Source organism: Venturia canescens, chromosome 2 (assembly GCF_019457755.1).
Source record: "Venturia canescens isolate UGA chromosome 2, ASM1945775v1, whole genome shotgun sequence".
Classification (NCBI taxonomy): Eukaryota; Metazoa; Arthropoda; class Insecta; order Hymenoptera; family Ichneumonidae; genus Venturia; species Venturia canescens.
The window spans coordinates 3,565,030-3,590,023 of NC_057422.1; the positions used below are offsets into that span (position 1 = coordinate 3,565,030).

The following is a 24,994-nucleotide window of genomic DNA, read 5'->3' on the forward strand; positions in this document are numbered from 1 at the left end:
AAAAGACGAAATTACGCCGGGACCTTGAATTGCGCAACTCCTCTTGGCTGGGAATTAGGCGCGAAGGCGGTCGCGACGCCCGACGCGACGTGATCTTGGACGTTGCAAGAGATCAGGATCCCCCGGATACGCACTTATTCCTCTACCTGGACACACTCCATTTTACAACAATATGCGTCACCGCATTTTTCTTCGCCTATATAAACCAACTACGAACCTCCGCTCATTATCAGTCTTCGACTTTGCCTACAATTGTAAAGACTCTGTCATCGGTTAACGACACCCCGAACCACGATATTTTACTAAAATGCTTAAGGTACATCGCGTTCTCCGAATTCTTGAGTTTTACCATACGAAAAACAGTGAGCAGTCTCGTGTCGAGCTAACCTCGCGAGCAGTGCTAATCGTCGAGAATTTATTCGTTGCTGGACTCTCGATTCTTCCTTCGAAACCGAAGATTTTTCGTGAGACTCACTCTCGGCTCGATCACAATTGGAATTTCATTTTTTCGCCGATATTTAAAGAGCTGTAAATGAGAAATTCACGTCGGGCTGGACCCTCGCGACCCATTTACTCGTCCTCTCGATTTGTCGTTGGCTTGGCACCAGACGCAACGAAATCGTTATGCAAAAACTTTTCTGGTAGAAATGAGTTCGCGTTATTTCCTGAGGCTGAACCATTAAAGAAAAGATTTTTGAGACTAGCCCCCAGCACGTGCGAGTAAAGCAGGCTCGTTCGCTTAATCGACTGCAATGTTTTCAGGTGGTAGTTTTCGTGGCGATGGGGCTGGCTTGCAGCGAAGCCTCGGTCCTCGGTTACGGTGAATACAGCGATCCTCGCGTTGCCGGTTACGGTGGATACGAGCACGGAATATCTCACGCTGGACTCGTTTCTCCCATCGTAACGAAACTCGGTTATGGTTACAATCCGCAAGGTTACTCGACGTACGGAGCTTACGGAGCTTACGGAGACGGTGGTTACGGGCACGAAGATTACAGCCACGGAGCTTACGGACTCGATTCCCACGACTCTTACGTAAGTCCTCGTCATAATTTTCCGCACTTTGGAGCAGCCTCGTTCGAAGACTCTTCAATGCACTGGTAGGAACGTTGAAAATAAAACAATGGTAAACGTTAATAACTCTTTGTAAGGAAAGCTCAACGAAAGTTTGCTTTCAAAAATTAGAACTGCAGAGAAGTAATTATCGAGTGAACCACTCACAGGGATTCGCGATGCAAATTAAAACGGTAGACTGAAACGCGAAACCGAGTGAGCTCACTGTGATTATTCCCCGATACGATTCTGCGTTTAACGAGATTCAGTGCAAATTCACGAAGCGCGTGGGCGAGGGAAAAGTCGAGGAATATTCTGACCGCGCTCCGTAATGAAATTTGCGAGAAATTCGATCCAAATTTCGTTCGAAATATTGACACCTCCGTTTGCGAATGACGCCTAATTTGATGAACGTAGTTATTCTGTAACAGTAACGAGGAGAAGTGTACTCTCCTCTCGAAGCATGAAATTCTTGATAGAATTTACGGAACAACCGACCAACTTAACCGTTGGACTTGAAGGAAAGTCAAGAAAACTTGTTGAGAAAAAAAATGGTTAACATGAAGTTCAAAACTCCAGAAACCTTGCCGAATTTCTGACTTTCACCTCCGCTTGAAACATCCCCGAAACTAAACGGTCGAAATCAAATTTTTTGTAAACAAATCTACAGAAAAGTTTTGGAGCTAAACAAACGTCAAATTTTCGCATGCTCATCACCAAAACTGATGTAAAGTCACTTCGATAAATAAAATGTCTGAAGTAAACGCGAAATTTCATTTTTTCTAATAACAATTTCTTGTTTTTTCCGCATGAATTTGACAAACTGCGCGTCCGTCTCTCGTGGCTGATTATTAAATTCGAGAAGAAAATATTTTGTCGACAAAAAGTGATCGAAACTACGATAAAATGACGAAGGAAAAGAGTCGATTCATGAAATGATTTGAATGAAAGAGGAATTCATTCTACCGCTCAATTGCGTGTTTTTTTGCCATTCTCAGGCCTATCCAAAGTACTCGTACGAGTACGGCGTGAACGATCCTCACACCGGTGACGTCAAGAGTCAGCACGAAGTGCGCGACGGTGACGTTGTCAAAGGTTCTTACAGTTTGAACGAGCCCGACGGTACGATTCGTGTGGTCGATTATACCGCTGACGCGCACAACGGTTTCAACGCTGTCGTCAAGAAAATTGGACACGCAGTTCATCCTTCCCCAATCGTTAAATACGTCGCATCCTCTGTTTACGCAGAACCCTCCATTCACGGGGGTTATCCGTACGCCAAATAATTTCGCAGCTCCATTATAATCATCGAGAGGAGTGGCTCGGGCCGAGAAGAAAAAATGTTGAAATTATGGACACAAATATTCAGCTGCTAAATAAAAATGAACGAGAACAAATGCTCCGAAACAAATTTGCGAGAGATTCGTATTGGAATTTTCATTTCGTCACATTTCATCGCATTCTCACCGAGCCTTGTTCCTTGCAAGAGAGCACGAGCGATGTATTCGTCGGAATAACGAACCCGAACGAAATCAAATTTACTGAAACGAAATTCGTCCTTGTGGTAAATTAGTAACAGAATTTTGAGTTCATTCAAGTTTGGCCTACTCCACTGCAAGGGGGAAAATCAACGTTGTATTTGCAGGGAGCAACGAAAAATATTCTGTAGAAAAACTGTGTTTTTCTTGAAAATTATCTCGAGGGTGATACTGAGCGGGAAATTTTCCATTGAACTTGTTCCGACGATTCGTTACTCACCATCGCCTCGTCGAAGATCCTGTGAGCGATAATGCTTGTACTCTCGAACATGTCACGTCCAGGACCAGAAGCAAAACACATTTCGTTTTTTCCCGGACACGTGTACTCGGGGGAACACTCGCCACCGGTGAATTCGCATTTAGGACCGAGGATGTTGGGTGATACGTCGCCCAAGTTCGTCGACGCAAAGGCTGCAACGAAACGACCCTGTAATTATCGAAAAAATGCACATTTTCATTAGTATCCCAATGATGAATAAACGATTGTGGGTCTAATGGATTACGGTCATAACAATTTCAAGTCGATTCAATGTAACAAGTTCAAGTCACAAACTGGAAATCAAAGTTTCATATCGAACGTTAGTGAAATATTTTCCAATCGTCTAAAGTACGCAGAAAAAGCAATTAAAATGACAATAATGAAACAACAGGTTTTTCTATTAAAATCACATGTATGCATAATCATTCGCAGCATCGATCAATATGTCGATAGCAATAACTAGGAATCGAGTAAAAATTAAAAGCGATTTCCAACTACAAATCCGAGCTGTTTTTACTGAAATGGAAAAAAAATCTGCTCAACTCATTTTCTAATTCATCCAATTATTTCGGTTCTGATCGAATACAAATGAGTCGAAAATCGTTCTTTGTTTCCTCTCAATTCGCCAAAATACGAAACTATCTTTGACATTCATTTCGTACTGACGAAACATTGTATATTCGCTTCGATTACGAATTGGTCCAAACTGACCTTTCCAATCATTGTGTTTTTGTTCATACGTCTTTCGAAAAGTGTCGCCGCATATCCAACGTTGTCGCTCGAAACGAGTCTGTTAGTATTGTTCATACTAGTTGGGTGAACGGCGAACCAATTAATGACACCAAGCGGATGACCATCCGCTGCGATAAATTGCAATTGGGTCATTATTTTGTCGACATTGTGCTCGTACCTGTTAAACAAAAGAGCCGTTGTTTATTGATGGATAAATAGCAAGAGAAATACACAAAGAGCGTTCAATAAAAATGGATCAGTGAGAAGGCAAATAATAGAAACTCAGTAGAAATACAACAGTCTACGTGGACGTGACTGTTGTGATTTTCCCTGGTATCCCTGGGCGCTTTTGCGAAGGCGTATAAAGGAGTACAGCGGAAAAGTGGTTGCAAGCAAAACTTCAAAGTCTCGCATGAAAAGAGGGTTGAAACAGTGAAGTGAGGAGAAAAATGACGTTGAAGTAGTGGGAGGGATCGTTAAAACTTGAAATGATATTCGGAGGAACGACAAAAATGGAAAAATACGATAACAATGGGAAAAACTCACTTGCTCCTTTCAGATTCGGGATTATTCAAATAAGCCTGAGGGCTCCGATTGATATTGGCATTGAGAACTTGTCCATAACCGAGATATATTTTTCCTGGTACAACTGCATCGTGAGCCTGTTCGATACTCTGTGAATAAAAACCCCTCAAATATTTACTTCGTCTACAAAATACTAACGAGCGTTTTCATTAGTTCATATCGAAAATCAGATGAGATATCTCTTGAATGCAGAGTTTAATTAGTCGCTTGCGCTTTGGTACGAGTATGTGAAATATTGCAAAGAATCGTTGATTGATTTATCAAAGGATTTTTTTCCGGATGTACAAACCTTCGTTATTCCATTGACTAGAGCTGTGTAACTTTGTTTTATAAAGCCATAAGTTGTGAGATCGAAGAGAACGTACATCATGAATCCTCCCGGACTTGAATGCGTGTGAGTCGCGCTTATCATGACGTTTTCTTCGTTGTACATCTTACCGAATTTGGCCTGTAATTTTTTAATCACCTGCGAAAAATGGCAAAACATGAAATCAGTATCTTTGACCGGGGTTAAAAAATCCATGCAAGTTTTTTTCAGTTGATCGTCGATTAAGAACATTTTTTGCATCGTATTCGGGGCCAAGTTTTACTTCCAGTGCTTAAAAACACGCCAGTAGATTTTTCGAATTCTTTCTCGTAGTAGCTTTTAAAACATTGATTTTTTCAATGCATGACAACTTTTTATCAAGTCTCGATAAAATTTCAAAAAATTGATGGGATTTTGCTTTTCCAAATCATTCATTCTAAACATACTTCTGGTGAAAATTGTCGGAATAGATTCAGTTTTTCATTCAATTTTGTGTTCGGAGACAAGTTTATTTGAGAATTTTTTTCGAACGATCGAAATACAAGCTCGAATGAGAAACGAAGTCGACTGAAGCCTCGAACTTTTATCCATTCTTTACCCAAAATTATTTTTAAAAGCAAAAGGTTAAAAAGAAAATAACTCAACCATCGATTTTCCAAAATTTGATGGAGAATAGAAAAAAAAATCGTTACATTACGAAAACAATATCTCATAAACTATTAACCGAATAAAATCCAACAAAATTGCAGAAGTTTCTTTAAATCAGTATTAAAAAATACCCCAATTATAACATTGCTGAAGTTCGCAACGTTCGAGTTCAACGAAATGAACGAAAAAAACTCTCGAATTATTCTACTAAATCTCCAATTTTGTTTCCTGCCGAATTTGAAATTAGTAGTTTTTCAAGCTGCACCAAAGATTTGTGAAATAAAAAATTGGTCAATAGCAAATATTTTTTTCATTCATTTCGTTGGAATCCAGCGTTGCAAACTTCAGCGTCGTCAATAATAGTGACATCAGAAATGCAAACTCATTTGCGAGGTCAAATTGGCATGGAAATCCCCGTCCATTTTTTGGGTTAAATTTTCGTACACATTGTCACTAAATGGTAGAATTACGATTGAACAATCGGACAAAAACATAACGTACATTTTTCAGCATAAAATGTACAATTACAGCTGTTCTTGGAATTCATTGAAATAAACACTCACCGCCATTCTCACATCGTGTCCAACCATCGCGCTTTCGACACTGACAAAAGCGAACCTTTCTTCCCCATCGTCGATAATGAAAGCCCTCGAAAAAGTTCGTAAATGAAGTCCAGCCCCTTTCTGGTCCATTTTTGCGTAGCCGAGCTGCCAAAAATAATATTGTAAAACCATGTTTCAACAGTGTTTTCAATAAAGCGGTGCTGGAGAAATCGTGCATGCTTATTTTTCAACGTACAAATACAGTTTCCGCAACAGGCCCCGTGGAGTCGGCGATTCCGACGCCAACGCTGTACAGTCCTCGTGCTGTGGGTAACATCGCTAAACAGGCCAGAAAAAAGCCACAAGCTAAAAACGAGCGAGCACCGCTGGCACGTATCTTTCGAACTTGAGAATCCATTCAGCAAACTTTTTTCGGTGACGTTTAACTGATCTGAAAAAATAAGAAAAATAATGTTAATAATATTTTTCCGCCACTTCCATTCGGTCTATTCATTACGTTTTTCATGATTCGAAAAAACTCCGCGTTTACAAAACTCCTGATGGGCACTTTATTTTAAGATGATGGATCAGTCGGTAATCACACCTCGAATTTTTGAAATTGAAACTCTTTGACATCGTTCGTCCGATTAAAATAATAAAAATGTCATCGTACGCAGCACGATCGCAAAAATCCGATGACATTTTTATTTTTTCGATCAGACGAACGATGTGGAAAAAATTCCTTTTCAAAATTTGCAGCTATCTCTCTCGCACTCACGGTTGTGATTACCGACTGATCCATCATCTTAAGGAGGGTGGCTACACTCGTCAAAATAATAAGAAATTGATCAAATTTGGTGATAATGTTCTTCAACATCAAGTGCGAAGACACCATTTTTTTCAAAATTTTCTTCTGCTTAGTTATCGAGTAATTACGCATTAAAGCAGATTTCTTATGCCCGAAATGTATACCTATATATATGGAAACGCTATGCTTATACACTTGAACTTTAGTGATCAATTACTCGATAACTGTACAGAAGAAAAATTTAAAAAAATTTGTATTGTCAAATTTGGCCCTAAAGAATATGTTTACCAAATTTTATTAAATTCTTATCATTTTGAAATTTTTAATGTATTTATCATGGTTTAGCATGGCAACATTGTATCGTCGGTAGCCACCCTCCTTAATTAGCAGATGCGAGAGTATTTCATCGAGTTTGTTACTAATTCATTAATAATAACCATATAAATGAATATTTCGTTTGTCGTGCATAAAAATCGTGATAGCGGACAACGTCCAATTACTTTCTCTCCTTCAATATTTTCAGGTTTATTTTTATTGATACAATAAAATGCTGATTCCCTTTATGGAGAGAAAGATCGAATAATTCTATAATTTTTTTCCATCCACGAGTTTATCGGCGTTTAACTCGATGAAGCAGCGTCATCGTCTGGGATTTTTCCTTCAAACGATCAGATATCGTCGTGATACTTCAAATAACTGTCATTATATCTGGGAAAGTTTATCAGAAATCGTATAAAATAAAGCACTCGGAATATCGAGCGTTCCGAAATAATGAGCCGATCGAAATCGCCTCTCAATTCCGAATTATCATTACGCAACCGAGACGAAAATCTGACAATTTGTGTTCAACTCTAAAACGACCAAAGCGACTCCCAACTCGGAAGGTTGCACGAAAAAATGTTGACGTCAAATTTAGAATCGAATAAATTTCAAAGAACCTCGACTGCGTAAAGCATTTTGTAAGCGTAAACGAGTGTAACCAATTTGACATACGGATTCACTCGCGTCGCGTGCGACCTCGTGCGTTGGACGTTCGATCACACGACCTACCGGTGATTTTGAAGCTTCGTAACGTTGAATAAACGCGGTTGACCTTGGAGCGCACGGCTCGTTGACCCATTAAATAGGAGGCTGCGAAAAAATCTCTCACTCTCGAACCAAAGAGAACGACGTACGCTATTCAGACACTGGAGTTGTACGCATTTAGACAAAGTCAATTTACAATTTTGTAAACAAAAGGCGAACGTTTCGGAGACTACTTTTCAACTGGCTAATTCGAGCGAGAACGTGTTTGGAACAGCTAAAAACTATTTACATTCGACTGTGAATAGAGTACACTCAACGACATAAGGAAATGTTCAATTGTGGGAATTTATACGCAGGGTTTGTGAAACAAAAATGACACGCGGTAAGGAGCTTTCCTATTGAATTTCTTGTCAGACACTCCTCGAGCAAATACTTCTCGAGTAATTCAATAATTTTAACTAAAAACACGAATAAAAAGTGAATTTATCGTTAAGATACCTGAATAACGACGCTCTTGATGTCACACGAAACAAAATCAGGTTTGCACACAGTTCTTTGTTCACAATAATCACAATGGTTCGTTCGCTCGCACTACGCGCGATCAACTGACTCGGGACCTCGAGATTCTCGAGAATCGACTCTTTTTCAACGTCCCTATGAGTCCCCTTCATTATCTTTTCTGCCTTTTACGGATGGAAGTACATTTCTCGCGATTTGTTAATCAAGCGTTGAACGTGAAAAGGTGATCAGGTGAAATCTGAGCGATGCGTATCGTGAAATCGAATTTTGGCCGACATCCTTGTGTTTCCGTTCCACACCGAATTCCACACGAATCCAAGCGCAGATTGCGTCATTTATGTAACACACGAATAACCCGTTCTTTCCGAGGCGATGGATCGGATTGATTTTTACCGCGAGTTTTTACATCTCATCGAATCTTCAATTTTATCAATTTTCGTACGAGAGCAGTAGAGAATACGATTAGAAATCATCATCGCAATGCTGAGATACAGATCAGAGACGATAAACTAACCGCCGGAGACGACGTGCTGCGTAACGAGATAAGTTGAAATCAAGTGGGATATTATTTTGGCAAAAAAATCGAAAGTTAACGCGGCCTAACTGCACATTGTTTAATAATGTGCGTGAAATGAATACGATTCTCCGCGAATTTGAATGCGCCAACGCGTGATACACGCTCTCTAACGGTCGCCGACTGAAGAGAAAAATTCAACACCAGATGTCATTTCAGTCCGCGTCGGATCCCGGTGCAGGAATATCCGCCATGTAAACAAACACACACTTCTATTCGTTCGCACGTAGAGACGGGTTAATCGAATTAAAATTTTCGGCAATATATATTCACCGACAAAGTGTTATTCCCGCTTAATTAATGTTTCATAGAATTATTATTAGTGCGTGAAACTCTGCGCTTGCATCGTGACAATGACAGTAAACTCCCGCCAAATTTCATGGTGGAGTGTGTCGCTAGCATAGAGAAAGATGATGAAGCTGTTCGATTGAAACAATACACAGGTCAAATTGACTGCGTGCAGAAAAATGGCGAGGGTGAGCGTACGGATCGGCGACATACGTGCGAATGTACTTTTTTCGAGAAATTGGAAACTCGTCAATTTGTTTGAGCGTCCGCTTCATTAGGTTCGTTTCCGAGCGCCACTCCATCGCTCCACGCACACTTCGAGGTCTGCTACATTTACATAGAAGCGCGCGTTTCCTTTATCCCAACTGGATTCTGCCCGAAAATCGAACGAATGAGATGGGAGACGAAACAAGATTATTCATCGATCGAACAAATTAAATTCAAGAACTAACGAGAACGCGATACGAAATTAGGGAAAACATCGAGACGAAAATAGTTTCGCTCGCGTCGCGCTATGCCTTTATATTTTTTTCTTTCGCTGCCTGCTGTTGAACAACGAGCAACGAGCAACGTAACGCGATTAGTCGACACTTCGTATGTTGGGATCTCGTGTCGACAGACAAAAAACGATCTCGTTGCTCATTGCACTTAACGAGCACAAAGGCCGGACTCGCACTGCATACTACTGCGTCTCTAACTGTAGCGATTTCTATGTAGGCACGATCCTATACAAAATGAAGAATAAGAACACGCGAGAGTGTGCGAGCGAACAAAAGATGAGTCAAAAACAGCCACGCTCGCTCGAGCTGTCTCGGGAGAGAGTGCGATAAAACTTTAATTGCAACGGGCAAACGCGGGAAACACTGACGAACAAATATTCAGCCACATTCCTGACCGCGGAACTTATAGCGAATACTGCGCAATGTTTTACTAAACCACCGAGCGAATGACACGAAAAAATGTAAACACAGATGTGTTGAATAATTACGATGAAATTTCCTGATGTTCGTCGGTTTGAATGATAATAAACTTTTTGAAACTTGCCACACACTTTATTACTTAATTCAATGAAAATAAAAAAATGAACAATCACGAACGAACCGATATGAGATGAGGTCCGGGTATTTCCTGCTTCTCTCCTCTTTCCTGCGAAACACTGTTTTCACTTTTGGATCAAAAAGTAGCACGACGTTAATTGAATTTGCATAACCGACACGTGATCTTCGATAATGTGTTCGCTCCAACGCAGGACGCTCGAAGGAGCCAAAGAGAAAGATGCTGCGCTGCGGCGATTTCGTTTTTGAGTTTTGAAACTTTTTGGCAAGTTTTCGCTTTGTCGATGTTCACGTCGACGAGGTTGGAATAATCGTCGCGACTGTTACATTTTAATTTAGTTTATTCGATTTTACGCTCAGTTCTCAAGTTGTATTTTTCTTGACCTTGCGAGACAGAAAAAAAAGGTGAGCTGCTGGGAAAATGCACTTCAGATTCAACGAACTTTTCGATTTGTCACACTCTCCCTTGTTTGTTTCGTGGTGACCCCTTGGGGAATCGTTCGACGTTGTCACTTTTACTGACGGAGAAAATCCCACTGCCACTGAGAAATCTTTTTCGTTTACTGACTGATGGACTCTTGGAACGCGTTAGAGTGAAAACGGTCTGAACCGAGTCGCACATCCGACCGGACCAAGGGAGACTCGGGGAAGGGGAAACGGTATTAGTATTTGGCTTTTGGCACCAGATGCGTTTCACAGAGCCGGCTCACGTGACGCTTCAATACATCAATCCAATCGTATTTGATCTCTTTCATGTTCGGCTGGAAGGCGATACGAGAAATGCCCACTTTTATCCGGTTATTGCGATCGAAGTTTTTTCTCCTTCTCTTTTCACGTTCAATAGTAAACATTGAAGATGGGATTCACGAGACAAAGTGTTGCAGTTTTTTGTTTCACGGTACGTATATGCGAGTCAATGTTTCGAAGGAAAGGGGGGGGTCACGAAACTTTTGAGGTTATGTAACGACCGGCGTAAAAGATCGAACGCGGGGACGGACTGAAGATTCTCGGGCAGCGTTCTGCCCACGATTCTTCAGTGTTTGTGTGCTCCCGTGACTTTCATTCGGCGATCAACTTTTGATCGATTGTTATTTCCTTCTTTCAATGAAGGAAAACCCCTGTTTTCGGTGGTTTTATTTCACCGATTAAAACTTGTAGCTATATACATATGTCATCTGCATCTTCCAGATGCTCAAAATGGACGCAATAAAAATCTTAATGTTCTCGTATCTTTCTAGTTTTAGAGCCGTGTTGATAAATTCATCGTTTGAATAAACGAACACGCGTGACACGAATGCCAGCTCGTAACTCCGATGTCCCCTTGCATCAAAGACGTCTCTCACTTTCGGAAACAATGCGCTGTTGTTCAGGCACGTAAAATCCTTGACTAAAAAATCGTGACAATCGACCATTTTTTTACGTACGCTTTTTGCTACGATCTCCACTGCGGGTGGCTGACGTACGGAAGTGGAAAATAACTTCCTGGTCGAGCTTCCGGCAACAGCACAGTAAAATCACGTGAATTTTAATCTATGTTAATAAATATTCGAAATTTCAATATTCTTCAAACTCAAAATAAAAAAAAAAAATAAGAAAATATTCATTTTTATTCCTTCGACGATTCACATCCTAAAATTGACTTCATGGATTAGTGCTGAGTCGACGAACCCGAAAATGTCTCTCGCTCCCACACTTTTCGTCGTTCAGTATTTTGACCTGGAGCGGAATCTCAAAAATTTGGTTTTCGACGGCGTAGCATCGGGAAACGTTTCCTCTGCATTTTTTCGATGAGCTTTCAGGAGCGAACCGCTAAATTTACAAATACGTCGTCAGGAACATTTTTGTAGGAAATTTGATCCCCTGCAAATTTGGTCCGACGAACTTTTGCTCTATTTCCAATAGTTTCGGTGGTTTATCCGGCGAAAGACGGTAAGTTCTGAGACTTTGGTGATCGAAAACTCATGATCAAAATTCGATCGCTCAATAGACTTGGTCGCTTCCCACAAGCTTTTCTCACGAGAAACTTAGTAAATATAAATTATTTATTTATCAGAGAAAACCACCGCGGCCATCGGAGATTAAGCAACTATTGCGGTCTCTTGGAGAATAACCAAGAACGTAAATCTGTCTCGCAACGTCGCGTAAAATATCGACAATTTCTTTAATCTTCTTCGCATGGAAACTCCAACAGCGTGATTACGAAACTAGTGTATTTGCGCGTTATTTATACTCACTGAATTTCAAAAGCATTTGCAGTTATATTCCATTTCATTTTCGTTTTTTTCTCAGCTAATATGCGAGCCGACGAAAGATTTTTTTTCACTTCCCTCGATGCACCGTTTCGGCGCAATTTTTAGTAGCATCTTACGCGGGAGCTGAGTGCTCGAGTTCCGAGAACGTTCACGAGTATTTCGCTTGATGCCGGGCAATGGGAGACCGAGTGAAAATTATCGGAAATTCATTGAAAACGGTTCACCGTAAATGCTCCATTTGTGAAAACTTTTTTCAATAACCCCTTTACCGAGAACATCGATTTCTATTAGGTCCACGCTTTCCGATTAATTATAAACGGAAATATTTCACTTGGGAACAAAAGAAGCTTCGGCATCATCGGACACGGTGAAACGAGACCAGCTTCGCGTGTTTGACGAGGAAATTTTCAACAATCTATCGGAATGTATGTTTCGACGGCAGATTCACCGAACATCGTTCTCGCACTGCGAGAATATAACTTTCGAGCGGTAGTCCAGCCAGCAACGGCTGTACTCCCAGCGGCTAGAGTTCGTAAGAGAAAGTGAGAGGAAACAGAGGCTTACACAATCTCGAATCATTGGCAAACGGTATTGGTGGCGGCAGGAGCGCTCGTTTGCTTTAAAAATCGATGTAACCTTGATTTTAAAAAATATGAGCATCGTCGATGTCCCCTGACGCTCTTGTTATATATTTTTTTTTTTCTTTAAGGGCCGCCGTCGCTGATTAATAAAAGCCTGCGTTGTGCCGCGCAACGAGTTTCCATTCAGGCGAGTGTAATTACGCGTGGGATGGAGAAAAAACGGAGTCAGGCTCGGTCGGATCGGAGGGTAAAAATTGGTCGGTTTTCGAGCTCGTAGGCATCGACTTTCCTGTGCAATCGACGCATACCAGAGGCCACCTCGTCCGGGCGAGTTCAACGATCCCGCAGCGTCTCGAATTACGACTGACTCGGATGTTTCGGCTCGTGCGTGAATTAAAATCGAAAATTCGATTTGCCAAGTGGAACGGGGGAATCTTCGGGCCCCCTTGATCGAATTTTGCTAACAATGCGTCAATGCAAAGTCGTCTGAGCAGCGAAACTCACGAGCAGAGGTGAAGCAATGTCCTCGCGGATCGTGACACACTGAATTATCGCTGACGAACCAACGACTTTACAAATGTCTCGGGCCTCTCGAACTGCTCGGAATTTCAGTGGATCCTCGGACACAGGCCGGTAAGGTTCCTGCCGAATTTCCAAGCTGCGATACGCACTCGAACGAGTCGACGAGTTCGAAAAAATATTCTCAAAAGTGAGAGCTCGAACGGCACTTATCCGATTTGGACTCGGTCAACGGAAATGGTTGGAACGCACTCGGGCTATCGCGCCCCAGGCTCGCAGGACGACGCGGCTAGCGATCGACGCAGTGAAATTTCCATTAAATCCCCAATTCCGTACGGTACGTTTTCTCCAACTCCTCCGGGAGTCGCATTTCATTCCTGGATGAATATACGACGGTCGTTCGTGGGACGACGAAGAAATGGCTCATTTGTTTATAAAATTCAGTGAAAAGTTCGGAGCAGCCGGGACTACGATGGCCGACGAGGCGCTCCGAGTTGGCAGTTCGTTACAAAGTACCGATTTTGTTAGCGATTTTTTCGACAATCGCTTTGGCACTGCTGATCGGTTACTCGGCTGGGAGGGCAGGTGAGTAAGCAAGCGAAACGAGGGTTGTTCGACCCTGGCGGGGTGTGGAATACTCGGCGATGTTTCTTCACAGATGTTTCTTCGCCGGAACTGGAGCTCGGAGAACCGATCGACGGGAGGCTGGGCCGCGCCGCGGGTGGCAGCGAGGTCGCAGGTGCCAGGTTTTACGGCCGCTGGAGGGAGGCTGAGACTCCCGAAATTCGAGTAATACGAAGACGCGAAGCTCCCGAAACCGGCGCGTCGCAGCTTCGGAGAGTCGAGACAGGAAGTAAAGATCCCCGTGGAAGCGAGCCGGTTCCAGGGAACGTAGGTCTTTTCGAAGCGTCCGACTCGCCTGCGAGGACGAATGTGAAGAAGCGGGGCGTCGAGTCGAGGGAAAAACTTGGAGCGTGTGAGAGGAGCGCGGAGGAGTGCAAAGCGGTGCTCCGCGCGATGCGCTCGCTGGAGAAAACGGTCGGCAACAACGTCGAAAGTCTCAACAAACTGATGGGCCGAGGATCGAAGGAAAATTGGGAAAACAAGGATGCGTCGAAATTTGGGAAACTCGTGCAGTGCCTCGAGTGCAGGAAGCTAGCGAGCGGCGACCCGATCAAGTTCGTCGACGACTCCGAAGCTGACGAGGCCGCCATTTACAATCACCCGGTATTCCAAAACAGACGATCTCAAATGACGAAGGCGTTGACGCTGGCGGAAATGCTGGACGATCCGAAGCCGCCTGCGAGCGCCGTCGGCAAGCGGATGGCCGGAGGAACGAGCCCCGGCGAGGACGGACACGAGTACCCAACGTCCTGGCTGGAGCCGAACGTGAACGATCCGAAGGTGAAAAAAACCGTGGGCATCGCGACGATCCAGAATAAAACTGCGGACATGGAGGTGACTTACATAATAAAAAACACGACGATCGTCAAACACCTGGCCAAAGCGGAATCGAGGGAGGAGCTATCCCGGCCGGAAAACGTCCGGACCGAGATGCCGACCGCGCCGTCGTTGCTCTTCAACACTCCTGGACGCGAGGAGAATTTCGGCTGGGGGGAGGTCACGAGGTCGCGAGCCACGTCCGAAGGAGCCTCGACGACGACGGCGACGACACCGGTTCCGCGGAGGAACGTTCAATCGGGAGCAAGAGTAGCGGCGGGTCCGCGACGTCCCTCGGTCAAAGGTCATTCCGAGGGTGGCTCCGTCCTGTTCCCAACAGCGGAGACGTCCAGAGCGGGTCAACAGGTGCAATTCACGCCGCCGGTTTCATGGACGCCGTACCCAGTTTGCTTCTTCGGACCCCCGAACCCGAACGGCCTGACCGGGTCAGCCTTCCGACAGCCGACGAGCTTCGCGGCTTCGTCGCCGGGAGCTTTCCCGTTCGCGTTCAACCACTTCCCCCAGAGAGGCTTCAGCTTCGCAGGTGCGCCCGCGGCTCCAGGCTTCCCTCCGATGCACCACCCGCCACAATTCCCCTTCGGGAATCCCGCGGCAGGCTTCCAGCAGGCTCCCTACGTGGGACCGACCGCACCCGGGGGCCAGGGCTTCTTCCAGAGCTTTGGCAACGGAGCCACAGGCCCCGGAGCGCCGGGGCGAGCGCCCTATTACTGCACCTTCATGTCCGCCCCGACGTATCAGCTTCCCAGCCAACCGGGAGTGGCCGAGTTCCAGAGGAACGAGGATTATCCGTCGGCGATGGTAACGGGGAGGGAAAATTCTTTGGATCTTGAACGGGAGCCGCAGGAGGCGAATTTCGCGGGTGAGCGAAAAGCCTGTCGGTATATATTTGGAAGATTTTTCTTTTCTTTCGTGAGTGATAGATTGATCAAGAGCTTCGTGGGTTTAGATCTGGATTGTCGTAAAGATGAGCGAAGATGCAGGGACGGCAGTCGATGTGTGCCGAGGGAATCGTGGTGCAACGTCAAAGTCGATTGCCCCGACGCGAGTGACGAGTCGAGGTGCTCGTGCCGAGCGAGAGTCAACAAGGATCGAATCTGCGACGGTTACTTCGACTGTCCTCGCGGGGAAGACGAGCTCGGCTGCTTCGGTAACTAGTTTGAAAAGTCCTCCCGGGTCCAAACGGACATCGCTCGATGGCAACCTCGCGATCTTCCTCGGCGAGAAAGATTCCTTCGTTGCCTACGCCCAACTAGCTTTAGCGTCTCCGAGAGCGAATTCCATTTCACGGGTGAGACAGATGGCACTAGCTTCTGGCTGAGGCTCGACCGCGAGGCTCGCCTTTACCGAGCCGTTCTCGTCGCGACCCACTTTCGTTGAGCGAACGTTTCACCAATTTCCCTCGCGAAAATCCTCTCCGATTAAACAACAGCCTGCCCGTTTTTCTAGTCTCCAAAATGCGGGAGAAAAACTCATTGGACTTTCGTTCCCTTTTGTTTTCGATCAACCAGGTTGCGCGATCAATTCATTCAGCTGCAAGGACTGGTCCGAACCCGAGGGAGTCGGCGAGGAATGCGTGCCTCTGACCCAACGATGCGACGGATCGAAACAATGTCCGAACGGAAAGGACGAGGAGGATTGCAGCATGCTGGCTGCCTCGTTCACCGAGAATCAGAATGTAACGGAGCGACTAAAGCGAATGGCGACTCAGTCGAAATAGCCAACTGACCAAGGCCCCTCATTTTTTAATTTACAGCTCAACATAGTCGGCTACACGGTCGGTTACCTTCACAGAAATTGGCAAGGACGATGGTACCCTGTCTGCACGGCGACGGAATCGTGGGCGGTGGATGCTTGTACGGCAGAAACTGGTTTTCCTCTCAGGTCAGCAACGGGATTGGCCACAGTTCGGACAAAAATTCGTAGCGATAATGCGGGGGAATAATGGCAGCCTGAGAGGCGATAAAAATGATGAAAATAATTTGAGTTGAAAGGCGAATAAAATTCGCGACGAATCGAGGTTGAGTGAAATTTAAACTTTTGCTTTCCGCAGGGATCGACCGCGGAGCGAAATCGAATCAATATCGTTGGCTCAATACTCCGGGCCGTACACAGTGGAATTGGGGAAGGACAACGTCATGATCGTGCCGCATTGTCACAAACAAGCGGTCTTCGTCAAGTGTCCTCAAGTTCCCTGCGGCACCCGAGTCCTTTCCCGCCAAGAATTGCGATCATCGTTCGCTCTCAACGAAGACTCGTTCCTAGGGATCGCGCAGAGTTCCACGAGCCCGAGCAACTCGTCGAACGTCATCGACCAAATTTTAGGATCCATAAGAAACGCTTCAATTACCGATCCCAACAACGCCACGGGGTCCGAAATCGTTGGCGCCGAGTCAAGAGTCGTCGGGGGCAAAGCCAGTCATCCGAAAGCCTGGCCTTTCCTCGTGGCCATTTACAAAGATGGTTTCTTCAGGTGCGGTGGCATCATCGTCAACGAAAATTGGATTATTACGGCAGCTCATTGCGTCGAGGGGTTCGTAACTGACTGCGAATCAAAAGCTATGAAAACTATGGTGACGAGTCGAAATAAAAATCATTTTGAATAACCCAATCACAGCTTCGCGAGCCACTATTACGAGGTTCAAGCCGGAGTGCTCCGACGCTCTTCGTTTTCCCCGACCGTCCAAACGCGCCGGGCTGATTTCATCGTGATGTATCCGTACTACGACGGAATCACGATGAAAAACGATTTGGGTTTGATGAAACTCGACGAGCCACTGCGCTTCAACCGCTGGATACGACCGGCCTGTTTGCCTACGATGTGGCCAACCGATAGCTCCCTCGGAAAGGAACCGTTATTCGATACAACCTGCGTAACAGCTGGCTGGGGAACGATGTTCGAGCAAGGTCCCAATCGTAAGTTCAAATGCAGCTCGATTCCTCGCGTTGCGATGAAGAAAAACGTTTTTAAAACTTCAAAATCATCGCTTCTAATCGTTTAACCATATGCTCGTCTCTTCCATAAATCTCGCGCGTTCAACTCACCACGACTTTTGTTTTATCCCTCTGAAAATGAACTCCCGTCGACCATTAAAGCGGACCACCTGCGCGAGGTCGAACTACCGATCGCTCGACACTGCAAGCACCCGGAAGATCGCAACGAGGCAGAGATTTGCGCTGGATTACCGCAAGGAGGTCGGGACGCGTGCCAAGGCGACAGCGGCGGTCCACTCATGTGCAAGTTGGTCGAATTTTCACTCATTATTTCCCGTAAACAATTCCCACGAGGCTTCCAGCTGCTCGAAACACTTTTTTCCCTCCACCACGATCCGTTTCTCATTTGACGTAAACGGTTTTCGTCAGCTTTCCGCATTCGGAGAACCAGTGGTACGTCGCTGGTATCGTGAGCCATGGGGAAGGCTGTGCCCACCCTAACGAGCCTGGAGCTTACACGAAAGTTGGTCATTTCGTCGACTGGATAAACAGCATTATCGGTGAGTGGCTCGGAGGAGTTTTTTGGCGTCAGAAAATTCTCATTCTGCATGATTTTTTCTCATTCCCCTTGGCCCGGTGACTGCAGGAAATGAAGAATCGACGATCAACGGCCCGAAGCCTCTGGCTTCCTGTCCTGGTTTCCCCTGCAGCGGAGGTCTCGGAAAATGCTTGCCAGCTCGTAACAGGTGCGACGGTGTCGCGGACTGCCTCGGCGCTGAGGACGAAGTCAACTGCGCGTCGAGTTGGCTCACCGGGGAGCGGAATGCTTCTAGAATTCATTGGGATTCTTCCCGGGGCTCGGAGTTCCTCGGTCAGTCGAACCCGGCGGCCAGGGACGAAATAATATTCCACATAAACCCTCCGGCTTTCGCGAATGCTGCAAATTGGATGGACGCAAGTCGCACGAGTAAGAAATTTCATTGATTCACAGACGCGGGGGCTTTTCCACGAAGAATTGTGCCTTCGGTGGACTGGGAAAGGCCCCCGGAGCCCGCGTAAATATTCTTTCGACAGAGGAGCTCAACGAAGGTTTGCTTGAACACAGAACTGCCGGAAGTGAACAGTGGAAGCACTCCGACGATGGCCACGACAACGGAAACTACGAGCGAAGCGACGACGACTGCAGATCCTTCGACGACTGAACCAACGACAACGACGAGCCTGAACCCACGACAATTCCCGGCGAACTACGCGGAACAACCTCACTTCACTTGCACCAGGTTAACGTCCAACGGTGCATTTTGACTCGCGACACATTCGATTTTCCCTCGGCCAAACAACTAATGAGGTCATGATCATTGCAGAATCATGCAGAGCTTGACAATCGACAGACGCTGCAACCGCATCATCGACTGCGAGGACGGCACGGACGAGGACAACTGCACTTGCAAAGACTACCTCACGAACTTTAATCCGAAATCAATTTGCAACGGCCACGTGGATTGTGACGATGGAAGCGACGAGGAAAATTGCGGTTAGTCTTCCTCCTTCCTCCCTGAAAAACCCGGCTTCGCTGCGCATAAACCGAACGAATTTTTCAGGCTTTTGCAGGGCGAACGAGTTCACGTGCAGCAGAAGTGGCACTTGCATTCCCGAGTGGAAACTCTGCGATCAGAAAGTCGACTGTGACAACATGGAGGACGAACTCGATTGCTGTGAGCCTAGCACTCTTTTTTCTTCTCAAGAAATGACTCAATGCCAGGAAACTTTTTAATCCTCGTACACTTTCAGTCAGCCTGACCAACGGAGAAGAGTTGATCGTCGATTTCGATCGGAGACCGCAACTCAATCTCGAGGGTGTTGTCACGAAATGGGAAAATCGAACTTGGCGCCCACTCTGCGTGCATGTGGACACCGATTTACTCAAATTGTCCAATAAATTTTGCGAATACTTTGGATTTGGGTATGAAAGAAAAATACATAAGATTGGAAGGAACAATGTTTCTGGATGTAACGTCCATTCAATTCGTTGGTTTTACCGATTGACAGATCGGCAGAGTACTCCGAGAAAATGACGGTTCGAGGATCACCGATCAAAGTGAAAGAATCCTCCAAAGATTCTTTGTACCCTTACGAATATCCGCCGTCTTTGAAGCCACCCGGGAGAAACGTGAGAACTTGCAACGGAGTCTACGTCCGTTGCAAACCGATTTTGTCGGCCAATACGAATCACCTGGTCGTCACAAATCCTCTGAACACGAATATCGATTATTTGTGGCCATGGCAAGCGTCCATTTTCGCGGACGGTCGTTTTCGCTGTCCAGGAACTCTGCTCGACCGCTCATGGCTGTTGGTCACTTCCCGATGCATCGAGAATCTCGAGTGAGCAATTACTCCAACGTTTTCTTATCGATTTTTTCACTTCAACGAATCCAAGATTTTTTCTTCTGTTTTCTGCAGCTTGGGACGCAACTACACGATGGCCGTCGTTGGCACAGCGCCGCCGCATCTTTACGTCAATGGCCCGTTCCAGCAAATCTCTCCGATAGATTCGATCATACCAGTCAAGAAACTGGATTCAGCTCTGTTGCACCTGCAAACTCGAGTCAATCACACGAGATACGTTCAGCCCATTTTCGTCCAAAAAAGGTGAGTTTCGGTTGCCATTGCTCGACAGCCCCCTACGACGAGTGACGCTGAAGTTTGCAACGTTGGAGTCCAACGAAATGATCCAAAAAAAGCTCTCAAATAATTCTAGTAATTCTCCAATTTCGTGCCCTGTCGAATTTGCAATTCGTAGTTTTTCAACCTGCACCGTGTCGTGAAATAAAAATTGGTCAATTGCAAATGTTATTTTCGTTCATTTCGTTGGACCCCAACGTTGCAAACTTCAGCGTCGTAAACGACGAGAATAAAGTCTCTTTCGATTTGTTCTAGAATTTTTCCACCAACGGACAAAGACGATTGCGTCGCTGTCGGAGTCGACAGAAAATATCAAACTAACACGACCTTCCTGCGACCCGTGCTCGAATCCTGTCCGTTTTGTTATCGTTGCTACAAAAATGCTACTCTGGAGGATTGCGCAGTGAGTCCGATGCAGTTTTCTTCGACAGTAAAATAACTGACAAAAAAGAAAACTAGACAAACAGCAGCTGTGGGCTTTTCTCACATTCGATTTTTCAATCACAGAATAATGGAACTCTGTCCAGCTGGAGTGGGACGATCGCTTGTCGCGGTTCAGGCTCTTGGTATCCCGCCGCGACGTTCAAAGACGAAGACGTTTTCTGCGGTTTTCAAAGTACTCGAGTAGTCACCAGCATTGACTATGGGAATGCTCTTTTAACGGAAATCATGGGTACGTTTCGACGAGGATGAATAATTCGATTGGGGGGTTGTTTGGTTAGCAGCGAACAGTGCAAACGCGATACGAGCAAAACGACAAAGTCAAAAAACCTTTTTGCCTCGCATCAGAAATTCAATTTCGCATTTTAATTTAGAGGGAAATTTCGAGACGGTTGGTGCGCCAAGTTGCGATGGTTTTCGTTGTCCCTTTGGAAGCTGCCTCCCGTGGGACAGAGTTTGCAACGGAGTGGACGATTGTCGAGATCGCTCGGACGAGAATCCTGATTATTGTCGAAAGAGGAAAGACGAATGCAGGAGCACCGGCGGGCCGCATTGCAGTGAGTTTCCCCAAGCGATTTCATCGCTCGTCGCACCAAAATGGTGCTCCAAAGTTCTCGTGGTTGAAAACTCGTTCCCATATTGTAAAAAGATGGTTTCAACTACTCGTTGAAATTCTTTCAGAGTGCTCAAAGTCGGAATTGACTTGCGCGAATGGACAATGCGTGGCGAAGGAGTCATTTTGCGATTTGAAAAACGACTGCGAGGACGGCTCCGACGAGACGGCTCATTGCACCTGCGCCGAATATCTCAAACTGACGATGCCCGATCGATTGTGCAACAATGTGCGAGATTGTCTCGACAAGAGTGACGAGAGCAACGAAGAATGCAAATGCGAAGGAAACCGTTTCAAGTGCACAGCGTAAGCTCCTCGTTATTGTCACTCGTCTCGATTTTTGTGTCATTCGTAGCGTTTAAAATGATCGAAAATTTGTTTTCAAATAATTTAAGGACTTTGAACGCCACGAGGATCTGCATATCTCGAGACTTTGTGTGCGACGGTGAATTGGACTGTCCAAACGGGGACGACGAAAAAATCTGCCGAGGGATTCAAGGATCTTCGACGGACCCGTGCGTATATTTGAGTCTTCGTAGAATATTTTCTCCCAATAATTCAATAGAATTCGATGAAAAACAATGATTTCGTGACGACGAATTTTCAGACGCGGAACTGGCCAGGTCCTTCGTCGTTCATTCGGCGTTTGGCATTCCGAATGTTTCCCGATGCCTGTTACCTCGACCAAAGAAGTCTCCGATATTTGCAGAACTATGAATTACAACAGCGGCGAAGCTCTGCGTCTGGAGAACCCGGATCTCGTTTACGGGCAAGCGATGATTCCGGATCGCGACGAATTTTACATGATACGATTGAATGAGCGGGCGTGGATATCGTTGAAGAAGAATCGACCGTTAGTGAAGCTCGTAGTTCCGAACAAAACCTGCAATCGGGCCTTCGTCAAATGTGTGTGACCGCATCAACGCTTGTCTCTCCACTCGTGAAACACACGGAAGCACAAATTTATTTTTTCAAGTCTTTTATTTCTATTTTTATCGATGCATTTAATCTTCGACCGCGCCGAGAATTCATTATCGAAGCGTTACGTTCCTCACAATTACGCGCGAACGTACTTTCGAATGTACCGCAATGCGACCTTCAAATGATCGAATTACGATGTGTGAAAAGAAGAAGAAGTAAACGCGAATAAAATCGAAGAATTTTCAACTCTTCGGTTCTGTCGGCATTCACGTAAATTTCAATGAATTTTCCCATTGTATAACATCATTTTTTTTCTACTTTTTGTTGTCGTCTGCTAGTCATTTATTTATTCAATGAAATATTGTCGCGTTGGACGGGCAGACTGTGTAAAAATATTTCAAGAGTCAATAATACTGTCGGAAACTGGATCTTCGATTTTGTGCATTAATTTCAAATAAACGAATAAGCAAAATCAATTAATCATTCTTGTGTATCCGAAGAATTTGGAACTATTTGGAACAATTGAAAAATGCAACAGTTCCTTTTCATTGCGAATCTATTTAAGGAGGGTGGATCGCGACGATGCAACGTTGCCATGCTAAACCATGTTAAAAATATGAAGAATTTTAAAATGATAAGAATTCACGTGTATAAGCGTAGAGTTTACAAATATACAGTTATACATCTCGCGCGTGAGAACTTCGATTTAACGCTCAATTATGCGATAACCACGTGGTGGTAAAAAAATTTGAAAAAAATTGTATTTGTGTACTTGACGCCAAAGAATGTTATCATCAAATTCAGATTATTTTGATTTCATGATCCACCCTCCTTAGAAAGTAATCGCGCTCGTCCCGACGGATTGAAATACGTTGAAAAATATTTGCGGAACGTTTCGCAAAGAATATTGCCACAAATTAATGCCGAATGAAGACTGGAATCGAAAGGTCGGTTGTACGGAACGGAATAGAATATTTCCAAACGTAGTTTTATTCGCTCCGAACGGGCCCACATCCCCGATGAAGAAACCGGACTCCCAAAAGTGTCGTCATTACTTATTGATGCATCAAATACTGATTTCGTACAATTGAGCAAGAAAAATAATGCATCGAGCCAAGTGCGCAATCGCATTATTCGGTCCTAGCGTTCCGCGGTGTGCGATGAACTCGAGCCATTCGATGGCACGTATCGGCAGGGCGTACCGTCCACATAATATTGTAGCACACGTGGCATCATGGTGAATTAGTCACCTGAGAATGTGAATGGTAACCCGTTCTTTGCCTACGCGCGGAGGGGGGATGAGATTATTATACGAACGGCAGCAGGAGCGATCGTTCGGTCGTTTATGTTGGGTGCAGCGGTTCGCCTTCAACGGCAGCGACCCCGTTTCCCGCGCATTCCTTTTCCGACACTTTTTTCTCTCCTCGCACTTACAATCTCGATTATTCCGCGACATTTTTTAAGCTCTCAATGCGTTCTTAAATCTAGCGAAAACGCTCGGTCGCGTGTCTCCGTTGGTCAGGACTGTTCCATGTTGCATCAAACGGAAATAATTTCTTCGGTGATTGCACCGTTGAGAAATAATCACAGTGAGAAATATTCGATCGGAGCTTTTTATCGATCGAGCTCTTTCTCGCCGAATGCACTGCGCGCATTTCTTCAATTTTTCTCGCTACACTGTAATTTCTGTACATAACTCGCATTCCCATTCGTCGAAGCTTCGACACACCGAGACAAAATGTCGAAACAAATTCCGTTTCCCTCAAGCAAAATATTTGGCTCGATGCTGGCATCAAAATATTTCGGAGTTGAAACGATTTATTGGTTGAATGGTAAAATATCATAGAAATAAAACGATTCATCATGTTTAAAATCGAACGATTACGGTTTAGTCATTTTGGTTGTCGAGATTCGAACAAATATTTGTTCGAGCGACTACGAGAAACGAGGGTGAGACAAATAATAGCAGTTGTGTCTTCGCACAAGATCATTTTGCTCCGGTGATTCGGTTATGAAAATTTCATGATTTAATTAAACTAATAAAATCGAGTGGCAACGAATAAAAAAGCGGTTGAATCCACCCATTTAAAAACGAGAAAAACAGCTTCGGTTCAATGCACCACTTTATTTTCGGTCTAGATCTACGTTTAGATGTTTAAGGCCTGACCAAATAGTAGAAAATGGCTTCGGAGAGAGAGAAAAAATGCAAACGGTCGCAGTTGACCGATTGGCAAGCTCGCGACCCGAGCCAGTGCGAAGAGAGAAATTGGCGTGGCTCTCGTCGAAGCTCCAGGCATTGCAGAAACACTCGAGAGGTGCAGCAGCCCCGGATAGCTTCGCGATCGATTGCGTGTGCGTTGGTGGAACGCACGAGACGCACAAATTCGCTTACGAAATATTTGAAGGTTCGAAGGACAGCGTAGAAAAAAGCTACGCTAATAGTTCGCAGCCGAACGTCACGAAGAGTGCAACCGAAGGAAAAATCGTCGAGAACGAACGGTTGGTTAACGCCCATCGATTATGCAATCCGCGGCGAGGTGCGAGTATAGAAGAAACCCGGGCACACGGTACGAAGAAAGAAACGTGTACAATTTCGTTCGGTGAAAAGTACCGTTGTAGCTCGCGAGCGAGCTGCCGGGAGTTGTTAAGCGGTTGTGTA

General features: G+C 45.1%; 3 protein-coding genes across 5 annotated transcripts in view; 2 read left to right on the forward strand and 1 right to left on the reverse strand.

Annotated features, from left to right (window-relative positions):
- The window catches only part of CDase (neutral ceramidase), a 43,240-nt gene extending 30,719 nt beyond the window's left edge, over positions 1-12,521 (reverse strand). Inside the window, exons 1-7 of one of the 3 annotated variants that reach the window (XM_043413503.1) lie at positions 12,169-12,521; positions 5,921-6,115; positions 5,686-5,829; positions 4,457-4,633; positions 4,129-4,256; positions 3,562-3,760; positions 2,812-3,018 (exon numbers count right to left, since the gene is read on the reverse strand). In XM_043413503.1, the coding sequence (XP_043269438.1) occupies positions 2,812-3,018; positions 3,562-3,760; positions 4,129-4,256; positions 4,457-4,633; positions 5,686-5,829; positions 5,921-6,082 (1,017 nt within the window). In that variant the 5' untranslated portion in view covers positions 6,083-6,115; positions 12,169-12,521. Of the gene's footprint in view, positions 1-2,811; positions 3,019-3,561; positions 3,761-4,128; positions 4,257-4,456; positions 4,634-5,685; positions 5,830-5,920; positions 6,116-7,996; positions 9,368-9,980; positions 10,498-12,168 lie in introns of those variants that run through there. The other 2 variants (XM_043413501.1, XM_043413502.1) reach the window with 2 other exon arrangements.
- LOC122407346 (cuticle protein 19-like) lies at positions 208-2,471 on the forward strand. Its single transcript, XM_043413505.1, has 3 exons — positions 208-316; positions 763-1,035; positions 2,052-2,471. The coding sequence occupies exons 1-3, from the start codon at positions 308-310 to the stop codon at positions 2,337-2,339; spliced, it is 570 nt and encodes a 189-aa protein (XP_043269440.1). The 5' UTR covers positions 208-307; the 3' UTR covers positions 2,340-2,471.
- A 772-nt stretch (positions 12,522-13,293) lies between the features above and the next one.
- ndl (serine protease nudel) lies at positions 13,294-22,952 on the forward strand. The gene is made up of 23 exons (XM_043413500.1): positions 13,294-13,623; positions 13,731-13,871; positions 13,945-15,606; positions 15,694-15,894; positions 16,256-16,422; positions 16,501-16,628; positions 16,798-17,277; positions 17,362-17,660; positions 17,841-17,985; positions 18,108-18,238; positions 18,325-18,645; positions 18,784-18,958; positions 19,043-19,212; positions 19,280-19,393; positions 19,470-19,641; positions 19,728-20,060; positions 20,139-20,327; positions 20,616-20,763; positions 20,868-21,033; positions 21,176-21,358; positions 21,483-21,720; positions 21,810-21,929; positions 22,022-22,952. The coding sequence occupies exons 1-23, from the start codon at positions 13,524-13,526 to the stop codon at positions 22,326-22,328; spliced, it is 6,090 nt and encodes a 2,029-aa protein (XP_043269435.1). The 5' UTR covers positions 13,294-13,523; the 3' UTR covers positions 22,329-22,952.
- The last annotated feature ends 2,042 nt before the right edge of the window (positions 22,953-24,994 follow it).